The sequence below is a fragment of the Centroberyx affinis genome, unplaced genomic scaffold (assembly GCF_046629955.1).
Source record: "Centroberyx affinis isolate AG114_WGS23_722 - 3 ecotype Tasmania unplaced genomic scaffold, CSIRO-AGI_Caff_v1 ptg001094l_1, whole genome shotgun sequence".
NCBI classification, from domain to species: Eukaryota; Metazoa; Chordata; class Actinopteri; order Beryciformes; family Berycidae; genus Centroberyx; species Centroberyx affinis.
In genome coordinates this window covers 1,011,907-1,033,027 of record NW_027279639.1, presented here as the reverse complement: position 1 = coordinate 1,033,027, position 21,121 = coordinate 1,011,907, and the positions used below count along the sequence as shown (strand labels likewise).

The 21,121-nt window shown below is 43.5% G+C and overlaps 1 protein-coding gene across 1 annotated transcript in view; it reads left to right on the top strand.

Annotated features, from left to right (window-relative positions):
• svep1 (sushi, von Willebrand factor type A, EGF and pentraxin domain containing 1) overlaps window positions 1-21,121 on the top strand; it is a 56,723-nt gene that overhangs the window by 22,657 nt on the left and 12,945 nt on the right. Inside the window, exons 17-38 of the mRNA XM_071523548.1 lie at window positions 118-279; window positions 974-1,062; window positions 1,450-1,546; window positions 2,190-2,303; window positions 3,020-3,133; window positions 3,562-3,763; window positions 4,668-4,825; window positions 5,632-5,830; window positions 6,331-6,506; window positions 7,013-7,137; window positions 7,710-7,839; window positions 8,225-8,395; window positions 8,788-8,961; window positions 9,529-9,648; window positions 10,014-10,190; window positions 12,706-12,790; window positions 12,998-13,189; window positions 13,588-13,755; window positions 14,182-14,854; window positions 15,184-17,909; window positions 18,331-18,565; window positions 19,081-19,236. Coding sequence (XP_071379649.1) covers window positions 118-279; window positions 974-1,062; window positions 1,450-1,546; window positions 2,190-2,303; window positions 3,020-3,133; window positions 3,562-3,763; window positions 4,668-4,825; window positions 5,632-5,830; window positions 6,331-6,506; window positions 7,013-7,137; window positions 7,710-7,839; window positions 8,225-8,395; window positions 8,788-8,961; window positions 9,529-9,648; window positions 10,014-10,190; window positions 12,706-12,790; window positions 12,998-13,189; window positions 13,588-13,755; window positions 14,182-14,854; window positions 15,184-17,909; window positions 18,331-18,565; window positions 19,081-19,236 — 6,443 coding nt within the window. The remainder of the gene's footprint in view (window positions 1-117; window positions 280-973; window positions 1,063-1,449; window positions 1,547-2,189; window positions 2,304-3,019; window positions 3,134-3,561; window positions 3,764-4,667; window positions 4,826-5,631; window positions 5,831-6,330; window positions 6,507-7,012; window positions 7,138-7,709; window positions 7,840-8,224; window positions 8,396-8,787; window positions 8,962-9,528; window positions 9,649-10,013; window positions 10,191-12,705; window positions 12,791-12,997; window positions 13,190-13,587; window positions 13,756-14,181; window positions 14,855-15,183; window positions 17,910-18,330; window positions 18,566-19,080; window positions 19,237-21,121) is intronic.

The following is a 21,121-nucleotide window of genomic DNA, read 5'->3' as shown; positions in this document are numbered from 1 at the left end:
TATCATCAGGATTTGAGTTAGAGGATGAGTTAATTCCATCCAGTAATCAGAGTTTTACCTAATATCAGCCTCCTTTTTTCCTTCATTTCTACTCCTCTCCTCTCCTCTCCTCCCCAGTCCCCTGTTCGGCAGGTCATTTCTCCCGTACCGGCCTGGTTCCCTGTTACCCGTGTCCTAGAGATTACTACCAGCCTGAACCCGGCCGGTCCTACTGCCTCTCCTGCCCCTTCTATGGAACCACCACGGTTACTGGGGCAACCGCCATACAGCACTGCTCCAGTGAGTTCTACTCCAATCCAGGAAGTCACAAACTTTTTCATGTCAAAGCCCTGTAATATAGACAACACACAGGATTCATACACAGCAAATTTACCAGTTTTCATAAGTGTTGATTTTTCAGTGACAGTTATTATGAGTGTCTTAAATTGATGTGTGTGGAAAATGGCATAATGTTGATTTTTACCCTCCCAGAGTTAAATCAACACTGACGATTTTGCTGTGCAGAGTGGACATGTCAAATGAGCTATGTTAAATTCTGCAGCACATGCCCACTGAGGCCAGTGGGAAACTAACTGTACAACTATTCTGTGTCAGCCATTCTGTGTCTAACTGAATGACAGCTCTTCTACAGCTTTATAATTCTCTGCCATTACTCCAATTCTGTGGTGTCTGATCTGCGCTGTGACAGCTCAGCCCAATTGGAAAAGGGATTACTGCACGGGATCAGGGGGAAATGGAAACAATATGACTTACATTGCACTATTGGGGAATGGAAATTAATACACTGTATGACTTAAGTGTGGGAATGAACAGTGGTAGGGAGATGCTGCCAAGTCTGAAAAAGAATACAGGTTTTTGTTCATCTGGATCATAAATGTCTGCCAGTTTGGTAGCAAGCGGAAAGATTCTTGCTGTGTTTTTCCTACTTGTCTTTGCTTACATTGTCCTTACTTTCTCTGGGTGTCATTGTCAGGTTTTGGTTCTAGTTTTCTCCCTAAGGAGGAGAGTGTAACTTCAGCACCAGAGGTGGAGGTCAGTGAGGACTACCAGGCCAGCAGTCAGGTTGGTCTTCATCTGTTCTGTACATTTTCTCTCATATTAAGGCAAGACAATAGATCATCTTAGCCCATAAATGTCCAAGGTCCAACACTGGAGCACCTTAGCTACATATGCAGAGGCAATATGAGTTCAGCTAGCTTGGTAGTATATTAGTTATTCCTTCTAACCATTTCACTGTAGAGTCTGTTGACCGCAAAATGTGTAAAAGTCAACCGCAAAATGTGTAAAAGTCAACATGGGGAAGATCATTACAGGTGAACAAAAATGTGAAAGATGTGGTGAGAAAAAAGGGTTTTACTGAAGGACTCTCCAGACAAGGTGTGAAGCTGTGTTTGCGTAATGTGTGCGATGTGTGTGTTTAATTTACGATCTGATTGTCTGTTCCTGCAGGTTTTCCATGAGTGCTTCCTGAACCCCTGTCAGAATAAGGGGACATGTGAGGAGGTCGGGGCGGGATACGTCTGCACCTGCATGCCTGGGTTCACAGGTAAACTACTATTATTAGCATCCTTTATTCACAAAGTGTGAGAACCGTTCAGTCTCTAACAAGAGAGTTTATATTCGGCACCAAGAGAAAATAAATCAAACTTCATATAAATCAAATCAAACTCCACCAATGGCAGACTGAATGTTCCCCCTTTTGAGGATAAGTCCAGCAGTCAAAATAATCAATATTCAACTGTCCAACAGTTGATAGTTTCTTTTCGGGCTGCTTCACACACAGCATGTGGTCTGTGGTAGTTCAGTCCAGACACTCATCTGTCAGTGTCTACTGAAACATAGAGAAAGACATTGACATGGATTATGTGCGTACACACCAGGGTGGGAGACAAGTAATTTTCAATTTAATCAATTCAAAATGTAAGCAGAAATTGTTTATTTGCTAATGATGGAGTGTTAATTCTTGGCTATTTGTTAACAGTTTTCTATAGGTCAACCTTCTCATGCCGAAATCTTTGCAATGTTTGAAATCTAAATGAAATCCACTCCCTGATTTGGCTGAATTGAAAGTGGACCGATCCCAACCCTGGTACACACACATAAACATTAAAATTGTTCAACCTCAACTGCAGTGTTGTATGTGACTTTGTCATGACCAGTACTTAATATGACTGATATTTCTCCCTTAGGTGCCAAGTGTGAGAGTGACATAGACGAGTGCGACTCTGCTCCGTGCCAGAATGGAGGCCTGTGTAAGGACGGCATGGGAGACTTCCAGTGTCAGTGCAAGCCCGGATTTGTGGGTATGGAAACACTTCAACACTGAACTCTAACTTGTCTATACACAGCGTTCCTACACAGGTCTGGAAAGTCTGTAAAACGACGGAAAAGGAGTTTGATTACTTCCAGGTCTCGAAAGGTTTGGGAATTGGTCAGAAAGTGTGGAAAAATTGCTACACCTTTGAACTTTTCAGCCCCAAGAAGAACAGCCTTGTTTTTTTGCTTGACCACCATGCATTTTTGAGTTTATCCAATGGAGTTTTAAAAGGTTTTACAAGCCCAAGAATGTTTCAACATATATAATCCTTCAAAGTGAAAATGTGAAAATCAGCAAAATTGGAGTTACAAAGTTTTCACCTGACAACAGCAATATTCAACACTGACCAAAATCTTCAAATCTAGAAATCAAGACATCAAAGTCTGGAAAAGTGTTTGATTTTGAAGTGGAAAATGTGTTGGAACTTGGCAATAAATATGATCTATACAATTGAAGAATACAGTTACAACACAAATATTATGTTGAGTGTGATTAGAGATATAAAGTTGATTCTATTTAAGCTAGGAGATGCACACATGCTTTACTTGTAAGTTTCCTATATAGTGCACGGTGACTCTTAATAACATGTAATGCATTAACATGTCGGGAATACACTTCACCACCTACTGTGTCCTATCGTTTGTGCTTATTCTATATCACTAGTCATTTGACTACTAACCAGTGTTGCCTCCTTTGTCCCAGGCTCTCTGTGTGAGGCGGAGGTGAACGAGTGTTTCTCCTCCCCCTGTCTGAATGAAGGAGTGTGTGTGGACGAGGTCAACAGGTTCACCTGCAGCTGTGCTGGCGGCTTCACAGGTTAGATAACAGGGCCGCATTATACTTCTAGTCTGGGTCGCTTGATTTCCTAATCAGACGCTTAGGACACAGCAGTTCAACCTTATTACATAACTTGAAATGTAGATTGCATTGTAGCCTGCAGAACTTGCTGACTCCCCTATATCATTCTTCATCTACTATCAAATATAAACTATGTACAAAGATTCAAACCATGATGTAGAAACAGGCGAAATACTTAAATGATTTAGCTAATAATAATTATAAAATATAGATTTTTTTCATCCATAAAGTGGACATAAAAGACTCTGCACATGTAATTTCAAAACATCTATAGAAATAAATTAGATAGATAGAACTGAATATGTATCAACATGTAACATGGGATATTAGTTATCTCCGCATGAAGTGATGTATTTAAAATATTTCACTTTTTAATCTTTCTGCAGGATCCCGCTGTGAGCTGGAAATAAACGAGTGCCTGTCCAACCCATGTCTGAACGGAGGTGTGTGTGACGACCTGACAGGCGGCTACTCGTGTACCTGCTCCGTTGGCTTCTCAGGTGATAGCTGTGAGGTCAACATCGATGAGTGCTACAGCGCCCCCTGTCTGAATGGAGGCTCATGTCTGGACGCTGTCAATAATTTCAGGTAATAAAGAGTCCGATGGTAAGAAACAACTCTTTGCATTTGAGTCATTAATGCACAAGTGATATCTTAATGTTACTTACAATCAATATAGTTTTAATCCGCATGACGAATAATTTTAAAGTTTTTAAACAACCGTATCAACAAAACCATTGGTTTAAAGACAAACAACTGATTTCTGCCAATTGATAAAGGCACAGTTGTGTATCGCTGGTGTGGTTCAGATGCTGTACACCTACACATCATTTTGACTGTGATGATTGTTATACATCACTTTTTGAAACTGACTTTTTTGCTGAAGCTTAGAAAGTTGAATGAAGTGATGCGGTCACTGGAGGATGCCTCTAATGTACAGAAAAGTCAGAAAATGTGTAAGATTTTTCAGCTAACAATCTGTGAGGTTATATATACTATATATTACTGTCTTGTTTCTCAGTGTATTGAACATGCTGCTTAATGGGTGCCATCTATTCTCTGTAGGGTAGCTAACAATTCACTTAAAACATAATTCAAAATGTAAAATTAAGCCGAGGAACACTATGAGAAACTTTTTAAATTTTTGTGGATTTGGAAGAAAATCCACTTGCTGAATTGGCTGAATTAAAACTGAATAACAACATTGAGAGTGCAGACTCTTATAGCCACAAATATGCTTTTCAACACTCAAGTGGCTTCCATTTAATTAAAGATTGCGTAAAGTGTAGTCTCCACAAAGAAAAGTTTATTTCCAGTATTTTTGGAAGGATACCTACTGATTAAGGACACTAACCCTGACTCCTAGTTTAAAAGGAAAGTTGTCGTCCAGTGAATGTGTTGTGTACTGTTGTACTGTGTTCTGTGATGGCTGAACCTCTCCTCTCGGGACAGTAAAAGGTATCATATCGTGCGTCTCTCTTCCCTGCCCCAGATGCCAGTGTGTGGAGGGCTACCGCGGCCGGCTGTGTGAGGTGGATGTGGACGAGTGTGACCCCAACCCCTGTGTGAACGGGGCCAGCTGCCTGGACGGCCTGGGGGCCTACACCTGCCGCTGCCTCCCTGGGTTCAACGGAACCAGGTGTGAGACAGGTACTATAGGACAGACGACACATCACCATGGCAACTGGAGAGACGAGAGAGAGGGATAGGGAGAGATTGCTAATGTTAATTCTGTACTGTTTCATCTAAGCAGTCTGATCGGTCAGCGATGAGTTACACCTGGGTTGATAATTTCCATAAAGCCAGCTAGCGATTTCTTATTGGTTGCTATGAGAATTCCTCTGGTAACCAGGGAGGTAGTTAGCCATCTTTCTTGCTTTCTTTTGTTTTTTATCCTTTTGTATGCATATTTCTTTTCACACAGTACACTACACACACAGTGGTAACTGTTGTATAAAAGCCATAGCACCCTTGACAACATTCTTTATGTTGATTATTAGCATTTAGGTGCTGTGCTAGCTGCATCACTGTCGTACCCACAATCACAGTCATGAATGTTCTCCTGGGTTTCATATTTGCTATATTATTTGTGCTGGCAATATTAAATGTTGCTTTGGTCAAACCTGTTAGATTGAAATTAAATCGAGAGAGTTGAATTGAAAAAGAAAACGTCTTGTGAGAAAAAGTAGGTGAAATAGTTGTGAAATGCATAATGCATGAAATAATTGCCTGAATTTTTATATCCAAATTTCGATAGATTAAAAAAAGGAAGGACAAGAACAGTCTTGTAGAAGAAGATACAGTTAGAGAGGGAAACAGATAGTTAAGAAAGATAGAGAGATAGTAACTGGAAAAAGGAAAACAGGCAGCAGGCTACTTGATCTATTTAAAGTATGTGAAAGTGAAAGAGTTTTATACCCTCCTCATACAAACACTTTCCTGGTCTGGCCCATCAGAGATGTCCTCTGCCTTCAACCTGGACTTTGAGGTGTCCGGTATCCATGGTTACGTGATGATGGATGGCATGATGCCAGCACTGACAGAGATCACCTGCACCTTCTGGATGAGGTCATCGGACACCACCAATTACGGCACGCCCGTCTCCTACGCCGTGGAGGGCAGCGACAACGCTTTCCTTCTCATCGACTACAATGGGTCAGTGATGCAGCAAAATCTAAATGAATAGAAATTCACATGGATTATAGTATATTCTATACATGTTTAATATAATATACAGTAGGTCTTCTTGGTCAGTGACTGCAATGCACATAGTAAATATGATTTATAAACTCTAAACTAAACTATTAACTTTTTTGGTGTTTAAAAGCAATATCCCATCATCATTTAGAGCTCTATCAGTTTTGTACTACTTTTATCTTTTGCTTTCTCTTTTTCTTTTTGCGTCCTTTTTTCTCTGTCATACTTTTTCTCTTTTTCTTCCTGTTCCTGTCTCCTTGTGCCTTTTTGCTCTTTCTCCTACTCTCTTCTTTCTTTCACTTTACATTATATACCACTCCTTCATTCTCCTCTTTTTCCTGTACCTCTCGTCTTGTGCTTCTTTCCTTCTCTCTCACTGCCTCTTTTCTTTTGCATTAAATCCTATCTCACCATTTTGTTCTCTTTTTTCCCCTCCCCTCCTCTCCCCCTCCCTGCAGCTGGGTGCTGTATGTGAACGGTAAGGAGCGGATCACGGACTGCCCCGCGGTGAACACGGGTCACTGGTACCACATCGGGGTGTCCTGGCGGAGCTGGGACGGCGACTGGAGGATCTACATCAACGGGAAGCCCTCGGACGGAGGCAAAGGCCTGTCAGTCGGCACCACTATCCCAGGTGTAGTGCTATCCTCAGCCTGGCTGCCTTTCTGTCTGGACTATATCCAATAATATGAGTTAAAATGCTTCGATAAAGTTTTGCTGAATATCTCCTTTTCGGAATAAACAATATATACGTAATAATATTGTATATGCTGTAAGATTCTGCATGTTCTCCAGATATACAGTATACTGGCTCTTACTACCATTGATACACTCTCACTTTATGCCTGTTTGTGTTAAAATTGTATAATTTCTCACCATTTTACAGTGTCTTTGACAGCCAAATATGTAAATGTCGAAATGGGTAACATCATGAAAAATTTGATTTAGGTCACTGTTGATTGAAATACATATGTCGTTTGGATGGGAATGTACAAGTCTGGAATGAGGGTGAACCCACAAGCATGTTTCCCATTAGCATTGCCCCTCAGTGTGTCATCTTTAAGTGAAACCAAGTAAACAAGTAGAATAAGTTCACAGTGAGCAGTGGATAACCTCTGACCTTTGCCCTGCGTCCTGTAGGCGGCGGGGCGCTGGTATTAGGTCAGGACCAGGACCAGAGGGGCGAGGGGTTCAACCCGGTCGAGTCCTTTGTTGGTTCCATCAGCCAGCTCAACATCTGGGATCGGGTTCTCACACCACAGCAGGTAAATCCTCAGCTGTGTTTTAATCTTAAACACATGATTCACAGTTTCAGATTTAGCTCACTAAATTAGGGGCATTTACTCAGTGGGACATTTAATTCTTTGGTGGATAATCACTATTGGCCTAATTTAAAAGACATGGGCTGAGTCAATTGTATAGTCCTCGACTATTAGCCTAAATAAGTATTTGGGATTTCGTAGACTAAATTTAATCCAAGTCTGTGAAACCAGCTCATTCAACATGTAACCCAGAAGTATAATAGGAATATGTATGTGAATGTGAATATTGCTGTTGTTTTGTGAAAACATCGTAACTCCAATTTTGATGATTTTTATGTTTTCTCTTTAAGTGAAGGATTAGATGGTTGAAAAAATCCTGTGACCCCTTGGACATATGAAACCCTTTCAAAACCCATTCGATAACATCAAAAATGAATTGGCATCAAGCTAAAAACAAGGCTATTAGATCTTAGTTGTTAATTAGAGATATGATGTTTTCACCCCACAGTGATAATATGAAAGATTGTTTCATATATGTTGTTGCACCGACTGACCTTTCCCTCCTCGGTCCACAGATCAAGGTCCTGGCCAGCAGTTGTCCAGCCTCCCATGTGACCCACAGAGGAAACGTCCTGGCCTGGCCAGACTTCCTGAACGGGGTGGTGGGCCGGGTCAAAACCAACCTCAACAGCATCTTCTGCGCTGGTAAGGCTTCTCTTCAAACTTTAACTAAATATTACTTTGACACTGCAGTGAGTTCTGTATGTGGATTTCTGTTCATGCAGTGGTCTTTGTCTCATTGTTTAGTCTCTTTAATTGTATAAGGCTGCCGTACAAACTGATATAAGTGAAAAGTCTTGGTCCTAAATGAGATTGAGAAATATGACAAAATAATTTAAGAATAGTAGGTAACATAAGACCTTGGTTGGCAAAATGATCATTCATTTACAGACTGAATCTTCTATATTTTAGACATATTGAATGATGAACTTCAGATACTGAATTTTTCCAAAATGGATTTATGTAGTGTTGTGGAATACAGGAGTTGTAGTTGTAGTTGAGCATACAACTGTCATTTTGTTTTCTCCAGACTGCCCCCAGCTGGAGAACGCAGTGTCCCACCTGCATGCCTCCACTGTGGAGGTGAGCCCCGGCGCCCAGGTGCAGCTGTCCTGTGATCCCGGCTTCTACCTGGTGGGGGAGCCAGTGCTGCAGTGCCAAAATAAAGGAGAGTGGAGCCACCCCCTGCCCCGCTGTGAACGTAAGGCTCTCAGGCGTGTGTGCGAGTAAGGAGGCTGTATAGAAGCATTAAACACACTGGTAATCAGACAGACACAGGGACATCACCACCCCCAACATATAAAGACACGTGTAATTGCCAGTCCTTTGACATTGTTTCTACAGTGAAAATTGGAACGCTGAAAATCCTGTTATCCTTATGAATATAAATAAGCAATTAAGGCTGGGGAAAATACATCTATTTTATAAGCATCACCTACAGCATATGGATGTAAGTTACTTTTTGTCCATACCACAGTTTGAAACTATTTTATATACTGCACATTTGATGTAGTAGATGAAGAATGCATATAAGGGAGAGCCTTGAGGAGGGAAATCCTCCATAAACCCCTCTGACCTCTGTCTGTACTACAGGAGTGTCCTGCGGGCCTCCTCGGCCGCTGGAGCATGGCTTGTTTCAGGGGACGGACTTCCAGGCCGGCAGCTCTGTGGTCTACCAGTGTAACGCTGGCTTCTACCTGCTGGGGGACGCCAAGGTGCACTGTGCCAACAGCGGCAAGTGGGGAGGAAACCCGCCAGCCTGCCTGGGTACTTCCTTATGTTGTTGGTATATCTGGAAAGGAATAAGCACAGATAACATTGATGCTATACCATTAACATATGGGAGTAAAAAACTGCCAAAATACTAAAATAAACAGTACACGGTATCACACACTGTAGATTATATACACACATGCACAAAGCATTGGAGTTGTGTCAATAAACGGTGCAAACACGCATTTTGCTTTTCAACTTTATCGATTGGAGTACACATAGTACAACTTGATTTGGCAGTTTTTTATTCCCATAGGATGCTCTGTACATATATGTATATCATCTATAGTGTGTGCTTCTGTGCACTGTTTTTCTACACTGTAGATCATATAGATCATGAGAATAAATAAGTCCAAAGTTCAGTGTTCTCAACAAATTGCAGTGAAGGCAAAAACCTCAAATACTTTACTCAAATACTTCACATTTACATTGACAAACAATAATAACAACAGTATGTGAATACCAGTATGTTTTAATACAAGTTGCAATCCGTGTGTGTGTGTGTGTGTGTGTGTGTGTGTGTGTGTGTGTGTGTGTGTGTGTGTGTGTGTGTGTGTTCAGACGTGGATGAGTGCGCTCTGGGATCTGACTGTGATGATCACGCCAGCTGTCAGAACACAGACGGCTCCTACACCTGCACCTGTATCCATCCTTACAGCGGAGACGGCAAGAACTGCACAGGTGACACACACACACACACACACACACACACACCATGTTTTGTGTGTGGGTTTTTAACATAGAAGTAGAATGGATCTTTCTTCTGTGGTTATAATAATAATAATGATAATAATGAACTTGCAATACAAAGTGTTATGGAGCGTTTCACGAACAATTAAACAAGAATAAATAAAAGTCAATGAGGCAAGCAACAAAAATGCATTAATTGAAACGAGATTGCATAAGAATAATGCATTTTGAATGTATTTTGTTAGTAAAAAGATTTCTCTTCATGTTGAGAAAGTGCTTTTAAGGACATTTTGTCTGTCCATACATGAACCCATTTGTTCTGTGTGTGTGTGTGTGTGTGTGTGTGTTCCCCCCAGAGCCAGTGAAGTGTGAGAACCCAGGGTTTCCAGACTTCGGCCACAGAGAGGGCAGCAACTTCCTGATGGGCAACGAGGTTGTCTTCACCTGCAACGACGGCTATGAGCTGATTGGCTCGTCTCGCCTCCGCTGCCTGGAGACAGGAAGCTGGAACAGTCCTTTCCCATACTGCAGAGGTGAGGGGCATTGTGGGATGGCAAGAGCCTCATATGCATGATGTCATACCATCACAGTGCAGTACTACAGGAAGTATGTTGAATTGAGTGAATCCTATATTTTATTTTCTGAGGAATTAAAGGTGTTCTGAAGTCAGTTAAAAGTCTGTTATATTTAACTTAAAAATATCTTTAAAAATATATTTAGGTCCCATGGCCCTCATCAAGGTATATACAGTGAAGGTGATGAGGCCAAATTGCATTAAGTCTTGAGTTTAAATTTCTATAAATGTCTATAAGTCAATATAAGAATGGTTTTGACTGGTTTATAGTTTTTTAGATTCATCTCTTTCTAAATAAGACCCATGACTAAATATCTAAAAAGAACCAACCTCACCATTATAATAGTAGAAGCTAAATGGTATTCCAGCCTCCTACCTACCTTCTCAAATCTATTCTTGTTTCCATACACTCTGACCACAAGAGGGGACCATTTTACTTCTTTGAGAAAATGAAAGGAAAACTGAGTGCATGCAGTATACAGAAACTGGCCTGGTGACATTTAATATGAGCAATATAGCTCAAGAGGCAACGATGATACTGTTACATGAGACATCGTAATAATGAGATACTTTATTTATCCACATAGGAAAAATCTCTTTTCACTTGCCGCGCTCAAGGGAGGTACAATGAGTTCCAGAAAGTTACGAGTATTTCATAGTCAAATAGGTTCCATGCTCCAAATAGGTTACAACAAATGGTCAGGTGGTAAATATTTAAAATGTTGGTATTTTCCTTTAATAAACACAGCTTTTGCATTCACAGCATTCACATTCTCAGCAGCTGTTATAGGGCAGCACACAATGAGGTATTTAAACCTCAGTGGATATGGATTCATTACTATTATGTCCATTGAACCACTCTTTATTCTATGTAATAAAAGAGCTTCAGCATCAAAGCATTCAGGCAGAGGAATTAAAATGGCCAATAGGCACTGAGTAACAAGCAAAGAAAGACTACATGGTTAGATGTAATCATAGTCTCTCATTATTATGCAGATATTAGAAGTCCTGATACCCTTCAGGAAACACACACACACAAACACATGTGCACACACACACACACACACACACACACAAAAGCAAACAACACAGACACACACAAATATACGCACACATGCACATACATATGAAAACACACATGCTCACACATCACATATACACACACAGACACATACATGCACAGACACAAACACACAAGCACAGACACACACACTTTCCACTTACACATGTACAACAGGGAAACACACACAAGCACAGACAGACACACTTTCCACTTACACATGTACAACAGGGAAACAGACACAAGCACACACACACACACACGCACACACACACTATGCAATGTGATTGCCCTACACATGCTTGACCCCTGGTGCTGTGAAGGGGTAATTATATAGACAGCTGTCTCTTTGTCTTCCACTATGCAGCAGGCTGAAAGGCCTGACCACCGCAGCACCTCCATCTTGGCTCTACGCCACGTTCTCTCCAGCAGAGAAAGAGGAACTCACTCAGCGACTGCAGATTGTGCCCTTTCTGCTGTGATCAGCCCATATTGGCTGTGGAATTGTGAGACTGAAAGCGAACTCTCTTATGATTCCATGTAACACTGAACGTAGGCCGTATGCAGTGAAAGTCAGTACACCACCCAAAATCTCTAAACACTTTTTGGGGACCTACTGTGCTAACCCTGAAATTGTTAAAATCCCATTTAGCATATTTTCTTGTTTGCGAGAGGCAGAGACCATTTCTGTTGTTATGAATGCATTAGAGAGCAGACTAATGTTTGTTTGGTTTTTCTTACAAGTAATGTCTCGAGAAAACTTGTTCAATAAAGGAATTCAAGCTGAGATTTGTGTGTTCTTCCTCCAAAAGGTTATTTATTATTGTGCGGCACAGAGAGAAGTTCACAGCAGTGGCAAATGCCGTTCTCTGAATAGTGAGCAGTATGATTTTCAGTACAAAGACCCCAAGGATAGGGGAGGGTGTAACAACTTGGGGTGCTACCTGTGAGTTTCACATGTCCTTGAGTGTCTGATAAAGACAGGAACGGAGCACAAAGATCTGGTAAACAAGTTGCATGAAGGATTCAGTACTTTTTCACTCTGCAAACAGATACACACTAAAGACATATACACACTTAATGCATATAAATGTTCTTCTACACTCAATAAGTGATGAGTACACAGAACTTCAATTTAATCAATTCAAATTCTATGATCAGTTTCTAACAAGTGGCACTTGTTGACTTTCCACTGATCCTTCAAGCAGGGAGACAAGCATGAAATTATGTGTTTATTAAAAGTCCTCTACTCTGAAGATAAAGATAACTACACTACAGTTAATTTTCCACCGCAAGTTCATATAACATAATATAAATCACCCTTTTCTAATCACCCTTTTTTTAAGGTTTCATTACAGTATTAAAATGATAGAAAGCAACAGTAACTAATCATCCCCTTGATGTTGCTCTCTAGCTCTCTCCTGTCCAAAGCCATCTGTCCCAGAGAACTCCGTCATGAAGGGAACCAACTTCACATATGGAAGCAAGGTGACTTTCAGGTATCATTTGCACCCCCTTACAACACTATGATAAGATATTGACCTGACTGATTTATTGTGTGCATGTACTGTGCACCTACTGAGAAAATCATGTCAGCAGAGAATACCTAACATATCAGTTTCAACATAGCAATCAACAGTAAAGTTCACAGGTTAACTTCCATTTCTACCCCTCTGTATCCCCCAACCCTCTTTGTTCTACCTCAGCTGTATGAATGGCTTCTTGCCTCAAGTCCCATATGAGTTCCAGTGTCTGACCAGTCGGAGGTGGAGTGGGACGCCACCTGTCTGTCATCCGGTGACCTGCAGGGAGCCTCCACTTGTCGAGCACGCTGACTACACCCTCAAATCAAATACATACCTGTCCACTGCCACATACACCTGCACTGAGGGATACAGGTATGGATCCATCACTGTCCATTAATAAGAACAGATGTGAGTGACTGTTGATGGTGGCCACAGATCCAACCTTGGGTCAAATATTTGCTCCAAATAATTCATAGAATATACTAAGTTGACTTTCAAATACTTTCTCTACTCACACCAGAGTACTCTAGTGTGTTGTTTGGTGAAAGAAATCTCACTAAATGTGTCATTAAATCAGGACTATAGAATATACAATACAGGTTTCACCTCAAGTGACACTATGAACTTTGTGTAACTCTGTGTGATACGTGTCATTGGTGTTGGCCCATTTGTTTTCACAAGTCTTCTACTATAAATCTGGGTGTCACTATAATAGTGTTGAGTCCATCAGTAGTGTGGGTGTGTACACTAAGTAATGTGTTGGTGTGAAGACCACAGGGCTCCATGGAGGTGTTTTGTGAAGCGACTGGGGAGTGGAGCAGGCCGCCCCCCCGCTGTGCGAGTGTCCTGTGCAGCGACCCTCCGGCCCTGAAAGACGCCATGACCGTAGGAGATAACCATGCACTGGGAAACAAGGTGCACTATGTCTGCAAAGAAGGGTAAATCTGGTTGAAGTCCACTCAATTATTATGTTGGTTTATCAATGGAAAGTGTTCTTCACGTCGGTGACGCAGTACGGTCAGCATCACCAAAGTACCTGTAATCACAGGAAAGAACGCAATCTTGGGAATTAGGGCTTTTCTACAATGGCTACCAATGCATGTGTATTGTCCAAAGTATTATATATATATAAAAATAAAAAAGAAAGCTAGTAAGATTCCTAATTAGCTCCCTGGTTGCTAGCCATGCTTTAGGGGAATTATCAGCATGGTTAAAAAAAAATGTCTTTGACCAATCAGATTTCTTGGCTGAAACTACCCATTTTATATTTCCTGAAGGAACATCAGTGCTGTGTGATATCTGCTTGTTATGTTGTGTGGTGATTTCTTACATCCTCTATTTCTGTTGGTCTTCTTTGCTTTCAGCTACACTCTGATTGGCCCAGAGACCAGAGAATGTCTGCCAAGCGGCCAATGGAGTGACAGCTCCGCCCAGTGCGTCCCCCGCTCCTGTGGACCCCCGCCCGCTATCGACCACGCTGAGCCCTACGAGAGCCACCAGCTGTTTGGAGACACAGCTAACTACTACTGCATCGACGGCTACACCGCCAGCAACAACTCTAAGATGGTGTGTAATGCCCAGGGTGTGTGGGCGCCCCCTGATGGACTGGAGGCCCCTCGATGCATTGCAAATTTTTGCCAACGTCCGCCTGACCTACCCCACGCTATTTTAGACTCGGTCAACAAGCCTAAATATGCCAGCAATACTGAAGTGAGCTATAAATGTGAGGAGGGCTTCATGCTCAACACTACAGCAACGCTGAGATGCATGATGGGAGGAGAGTGGGATCCTTCACCCTATGATGTTGGCTGTGTGCCAGTGAGGTGCTCCAGGCCTGAGGGCATTGAGCGGGGGTATGTGAGCGGGACAAACTATAGTTTTGGAGCTATGGTGGCGTACAGCTGTGATAAAGGCTTCCTGATCCGAGGGGAGAAGAGGAGGACTTGTAAGGCCAATGGAGAGTGGGGGGGAGTTCTGCCTACCTGTGTACCTGTGTCCTGCTCCAGCCCCCCACTACTCAGGAATGGAATCATCCAGGTATGGGCCACATTTACCAGTAAACATACACATGAACCATTCTTATGAATATGAGAATCAAAACAGAGTGGGAATACATATTCATATACATATTCAGTGTTGAGTAAGTTTCATGATCTCTGGTAGCCTTGAAACGTGAAAACCCCATTTTATAATTTCAAATGTTCATGGCCTCAATGATAAAATGAAAAATGAGGCAAATGCTCAGCAACAGCAGCAATCTGTTCTGTAAAATGACTGAGAATAAGTATTTTAAAAAATGTTACAAGGCATGTGACGTATTTTCTCTCATTTTTCTGAGAATCGTCCCTGTGTTTCTCCCACTGCAGAGCAAAGGCCGATTAATCTTCAACAGCAAGGTGACGTACGCCTGTAATGCAGGCTTTAGACTGGTTGGTCGTCCAGATCGAGTTTGCCAGGCCAACCGCCAGTGGTCCAACAACGACCCTCCCTCCTGTGTCCTTTTGACCTGTGACCCTCCTCCTGACATTGTCCACGGCCACTACAGGGGCTCTGCGTTTGAGGTGGGCCGAAAAGTGCAGTACGTCTGCGACGAGGGTTACGAACTGGCCGGGGATGCCGTGTGGACCTGTCTGAAGTACGGGAAGTGGGATAAGACGAGGCGTCCGCGCTGCTCGCCGGTCCAGTGCCCAGAACCGCCACTGGAGGAGAACCACCTGGTTTTGAAGGGCCTGGATTCTGACTCAGGAACGGTGGAGCTGTCCTGTGAGGATGGCTACGTCCTCCACGGCGCCCGGATCCTCCGCTGCACCCCCTCGCAGGAATGGAACGACACCTTCCCTGTGTGCAAGCAGGTCTTCTGCAGCCCACCTCCGGAGGTGACGTTTGGGGGTCCCTCCTCATCCTCATCCTCAGCCCAATCCTATTTTGGCTCAGTGGTGACCTACTCGTGCATGGACGGGTTCACTTTAAAGAAAGAGGGCTCTGTTTCCTGTCTAGCCAATGGGCAATGGAGCAGCCCTTACCCAGAGTGCATCCCGGTAGAATGCCCTCAGCCCGTGGAGATTTCTAATGGTATAGTCGATGTCCAGGGTCTGATGTACCTCAGTACAGCACTCTACAGCTGTAAGCCTGGATATAACTTATCGGGAAACTCCACTGTCCTCTGTGGAGAGAGCGGACTCTGGATTGGAGGGGTGCCTTCTTGCCGCCCGATCGAATGCTCCATCCCTAAACCGATAGACAGCGGAAAAGTGGCGTATACAAAACTCCAGTTCGGACACGGTGCCACTTACTCCTGCCGCCGTGGTTACCGTCTCCAAGGTGCAGAGACTCTGAAGTGCCTAGCTAATGGGGAGTGGGACATGGAGCCACCTGTTTGTGTGCAGATATCCTGCACCCCACCCAAACCCATCGATAACGGTTTTGTAGAGGGCCTGGACCATCGATTCGGCGTTACTATTTTCTACAGCTGTTTCCCTGGCTTCCAACTAGTGGGCCAGAACCATTTGACCTGTGAAGAGTTTGGGTGGTCCAGTTCTGTTCCAGTCTGCGTTCCCTCGGATTGTGGCCTGCCTCCTCATATTGACTTTGGGGAATATGTTAGGGTGATGGATCTTGGCTCTGCTCCATCAGGGACAGGCGCTACATCAGCCTCACCCATGGACCTGAGCTTCCTTCAGGGGACGGTGATTGCGTATCGTTGTCACAAAGGTTACGATCTTACAAGCCCCACCACCTTGGTGTGTCAGGAGGACGGGGGCTGGAATGGGACGGCCCCGTCATGCGTCCCCGCGGAGTGTGAAACTCCACCTAGTCCAAAGCACGGCTGGGTGAATGTGACTGATACTTCCCTTGGCAGTCTGGTCAAGTATGCATGTCAGGAAGGATATGAGCTGGAGGGGGAGCCTGTCAGACAGTGTGTGTCAGGCCGACTGTGGACTGATGATGCCCCGGTTTGTTGGCCTGTGTCCTGTGGCGACCCGGGGGCTATTGCTAACGGCACAGCTCATGGAGGTGGTTTTGTCTACCCCGAGGTTCTACACTATGAGTGTAGTTCTGGGTTTGTTCTTAAGGGTGGCAACACTATCACCTGCCAGGCAGATGGGAAGTGGGACGGGCAGAAGCCGTGGTGTGAGCCCGTGTCCTGCGGTCCCCCTGAAGTCCCCACTGATATTACTGTTAAAGGGGAGGAGTACACCTATAGTAATGAGATAGAACTGAGCTGCCAGCCTGGTTTCCTCTTAAAGGGGAAACCTGTCAGTGTTTGCCAGGCTGATGGCACCTGGAGCCATAAGTCTCCTACCTGTGTACCTGCCCACTGTGGCAAACCCTCACCAGTTCCCAATGGTCGTGTGTTGGGGTCAGACTTTGGTTTCAACAGCCAGGTGAGGTATGAGTGTGACGAGGGGTACAACCTTAATGGGGACGCCACGCGTGTTTGTCAAGCGGATGGACTGTGGGACAAACCAGCGCCTCACTGTGACATCATCAGTTGTGACCCACCTGAGGACATCAGCCACGGCTTCCTGAACGGCTCCAGCTTCAACTATGACGACGTGGTGGAGTACGTTTGTTTTGACAGCTATGAGGTGGTGGGGGATCCTGTCCTGCGCTGCTCCGCCCAGGGGCTCTGGGAGGGCACCGTGCCCCAGTGCCGACCCTGCGTCTGCGCCCCGCCTGCGTTGAAATTCGGCGTAGTTCTGGGCCGTGACCACGCCTGCGGAGACAGAGTGAATTTCCAGTGTGACGAAGGCCACAAGCTCCTGGGTCCCTCTCAGTCGGTGTGTGAGAAGGGAGGGGTGTGGAGCCCTGGGGTGCCTGTGTGTGGCCGGGGGAGGTGCACTGTCGCCCCGCCTGCAGTTCCTAATGCTGTCATGCAGGGTGGCAGTACCACCTTCTTAGACACGGTCATATACAGGTGCCGACCCGGGTTCCAGGCAAAGGGCTACCCACACCTCTCCTGTGGAAGAGATGGCAGGTGGGGGGAACCCAGGATCAGCTGTGAGCCTGTGAGTTGTGGAAAACCTCTGTCTGTCACCCACGCTCAGGTGGTGGGAGAGACCTTCACCTTCCCCAGCCAAATCACATACAGGTAAATATTATCATTGTTATTACAGTATGGGTTATCAAACTCAACTTTGTTTTGTTTGGTAGCTCTGATGGACAACATCACCCACAGAGTTGCTTATGCATTGTTGCATTAATTGGGAGCATCTTGTTGCTAAGAAAATATATTTTTTACCCTGTTTGTCACTTTGTTGCCTCTTGCTAGAAGTGTGGCCCATCTACATTGCCCAAAACTTACCAATTGTATCACCCCACTTCCAGTATGTTTGTCAGAGCCTTACATGTGTTGGTAGCCCTGATTTGTGTGTGGATGTATTTCTATCATAGATGGATAACAGATGCATTTCTCCCATATATTTCTGTCTAAACCTTCTCCAGTATTTTTCTTTGCACTTCCACTTTCTCTCTTTACATCCTTTTCATTTATTCCCCCTCTTGCTCTCCAGGTGTGAGGATGGGTATGAACTAGCCACACAGACAGCCTCTCTGTCCTGCCAGAGTGATGGTACCTGGTCCAAACACAGCGTTCGGTGCCGCCCCGCCCCCTGCCTGCTACCCACCAACCTCTCCATCACCCATCTGGTGGTCAATGGGGAGGAGCTCACTCCTGTCGGGGGCACCGTCACTCTGTCCTGCCCTCCTGGCTTCTACCTGCAGGGCTCAACGCTAGCTGAATGCCAGGTAGGAAAGACTTCAAGGATATTGGTTAATGATTTGTCATGACAAGGCAGATGCTGCTCTCTTGTCCAAGTCTCTTAGATTCTTAATTGTAATGTGATTACCTTGTTAAATAATGGTTAAATACAACTAAGAGTCACACTACATGCATGTGAAGAACTTGTGGCCTGATAGTTTAAGTAATGTAGTCATTGGATTATGAAACACCAAAAAGAGATTTAGAGAAGTGCAGATTTTATTTTATGAATGTGAAAGTTTAACCAGAGTTTGAATATTGTGGCTCATCACTTTGATCCAAAGAAGCAGTCATGATGCTTTAAAAAAACCCATGAAAAAAATCCCTTCTGTAGAAATGCACCGCAACAGCAAAAGTTTCATAATTTATACTTTTAGTAGCTAGGAAACCAATGAACAGAAAAAGAAAAGCAAAATCACCAAACTTAATTATCCCAAAGACTATCTCTGAAACTCTCTCTCTCTCCTGTCTCACTGTCCTTTCTGGTGTGTTGTGTGGTAAGCTGGGTGGAAGCTGGTCTCCCAGCGTCTCGTCGGTTTCCTGTGAGCTGGTGGTGTGTGAGAAACCCCCTCCTCTGCTCCACGGCGTCACCGAGGGAGACAGCTACGACTACGGAGACATCGTCATGTACTCCTGCCTGCCTGGCTTTGACATGAAGGTGCTGATCATCATGCCAACCTGTCTTTAGTTTAGTTTAAAAAAGTGATAAAATGCATTGATGACACAGAGGAGATATTAAAAATGAATTTTAAAAAGAATTTTAATTTATTACTAATTTATGCAGTTGAGATAAAAAAAATGGGGCTTATAAAAATATCTCATCTCAAAACAAACAAAACAACATAAAACATCAGGAAGAAAAAAACAGTTTGGATAACAGAATCTAAATGACAACAGAACACAACATGGTGGATAATGGCAGAACATCCCTTACTTTGTGCAAAGCACTTTATTGTGTAACACAGTGGTCAAGTTGCGATCCATCATGTGTTTTCATTTCCTACTTTTTTTGCTCCTGATCCCCCCTGAAAGATGTCAGTGCAGGACAGTGCCATAAATCAAACAGACTTAGCTACTCATCTCCTGTTTTTTTTGATCAGGGTCTTTTTATAATTTTTCACATTATATCACAGGTCCAAACAGGTCCAACAGAAAAAGAAAAGGAAACTTAATCAAATCCCTCACCCACCACCCCCCAAATACCAGACAAACGCATATAAACACTATACATAGCCAGACATCCATAAAAGGAAAATAAATAACACAAATAGAATGAAATGACAGAAAAATTGGTTACATTATCATGCTGTCAGCTTCCATATCCTCAACAAAGGTTAAGAAAGGCTGCCAAATAGTATGGAATTTCCTAGTAGACCCTCTGACAGTATATCTAATCTTCTCCAATTTAAGATGGTACATGACTCCCCTGATCCAATGACTATATGTCAGTGGAATAGGGTATTTCCACTTAAACAATATCAGTCTCCTGGCCAGGAAAGAGCAGAAGGCCAACATGCTGATCTCCCACCTACTAAGAGGGGTGTCCACTGGGGGCACACCAAACAATGCAATAAATGGAGACGGCTCTACTGCTTTTTCAAATATCCTAGAGAAAGTCTCAAAGATGGCTTGCCAGAATGTGTAAAGCTTTGGATATGTCCAAAACATGTGCAGCAGAGTGGCTGGAGCCTGCCTGCATCGATCACATGTGGGATCCATGTCGGCATTGATCTTAGAAACTCTGACTTTAGACCAGTGCAGGCGGTGTACAATTTTAAATTGAATAACAGCATGCCTAAGACATATGGAAGAGGAGAAAATACCCTGTATTATTTTGTGCCAAGTTCCTTCTGAAATTGGTTCATCTAAGTCTGTTTCCCATTTATTTTTAAGGAGGTGTAAAGGCATCAAATTGTATGTATTGAGTAGTTTGTAAATTATGCTTATAGCCTGTTTTTTGACCGATTTACAGTTAAAGATTGAGTCTAACAGAGAAGTGGGAGGGCACGACGGGTTCGAGGCTACAAAGTTCCGGAGCTGCAAGTACCTATAAAAGTGTGATCTGGGAATGCCACAGTTCTGCACTAACTGTTTGAAGGAGGCAAAATTGCCGTCAATATAGAGATCAGACAGTGACACCATACCCCTTCTAGACCAGGTATCAAAAGCTACTCATCCTGTTTGACAATAGAGGAATTTGTTCTCTCTTCTGCAATGTGCTTTCAAACAACAGACCGTCCACACCGTGCTAATGGCTAATGCCTGTGCCTAACAATCAGATTACAGAAAGTCACATGATTTCTCCAAAGCTATGAATGGGAGTGTGTGGTTACAGTGCAAACAAGAACGAGCTGAGTCACTCTGCTCCTGATATGCCTGCACCCACTGATGTCCTTGCCTCCTTCATTTGAATACAGTGAATTCTCTACAATAAGTGCATTTTCACCACAGTTTAGGTTACATTGTTGCACAATTTATGAGAAACAAGCAAGGTACATCTGCTCACAATTGAAAAAAATAAATCATGAATCTTTATTGTATCA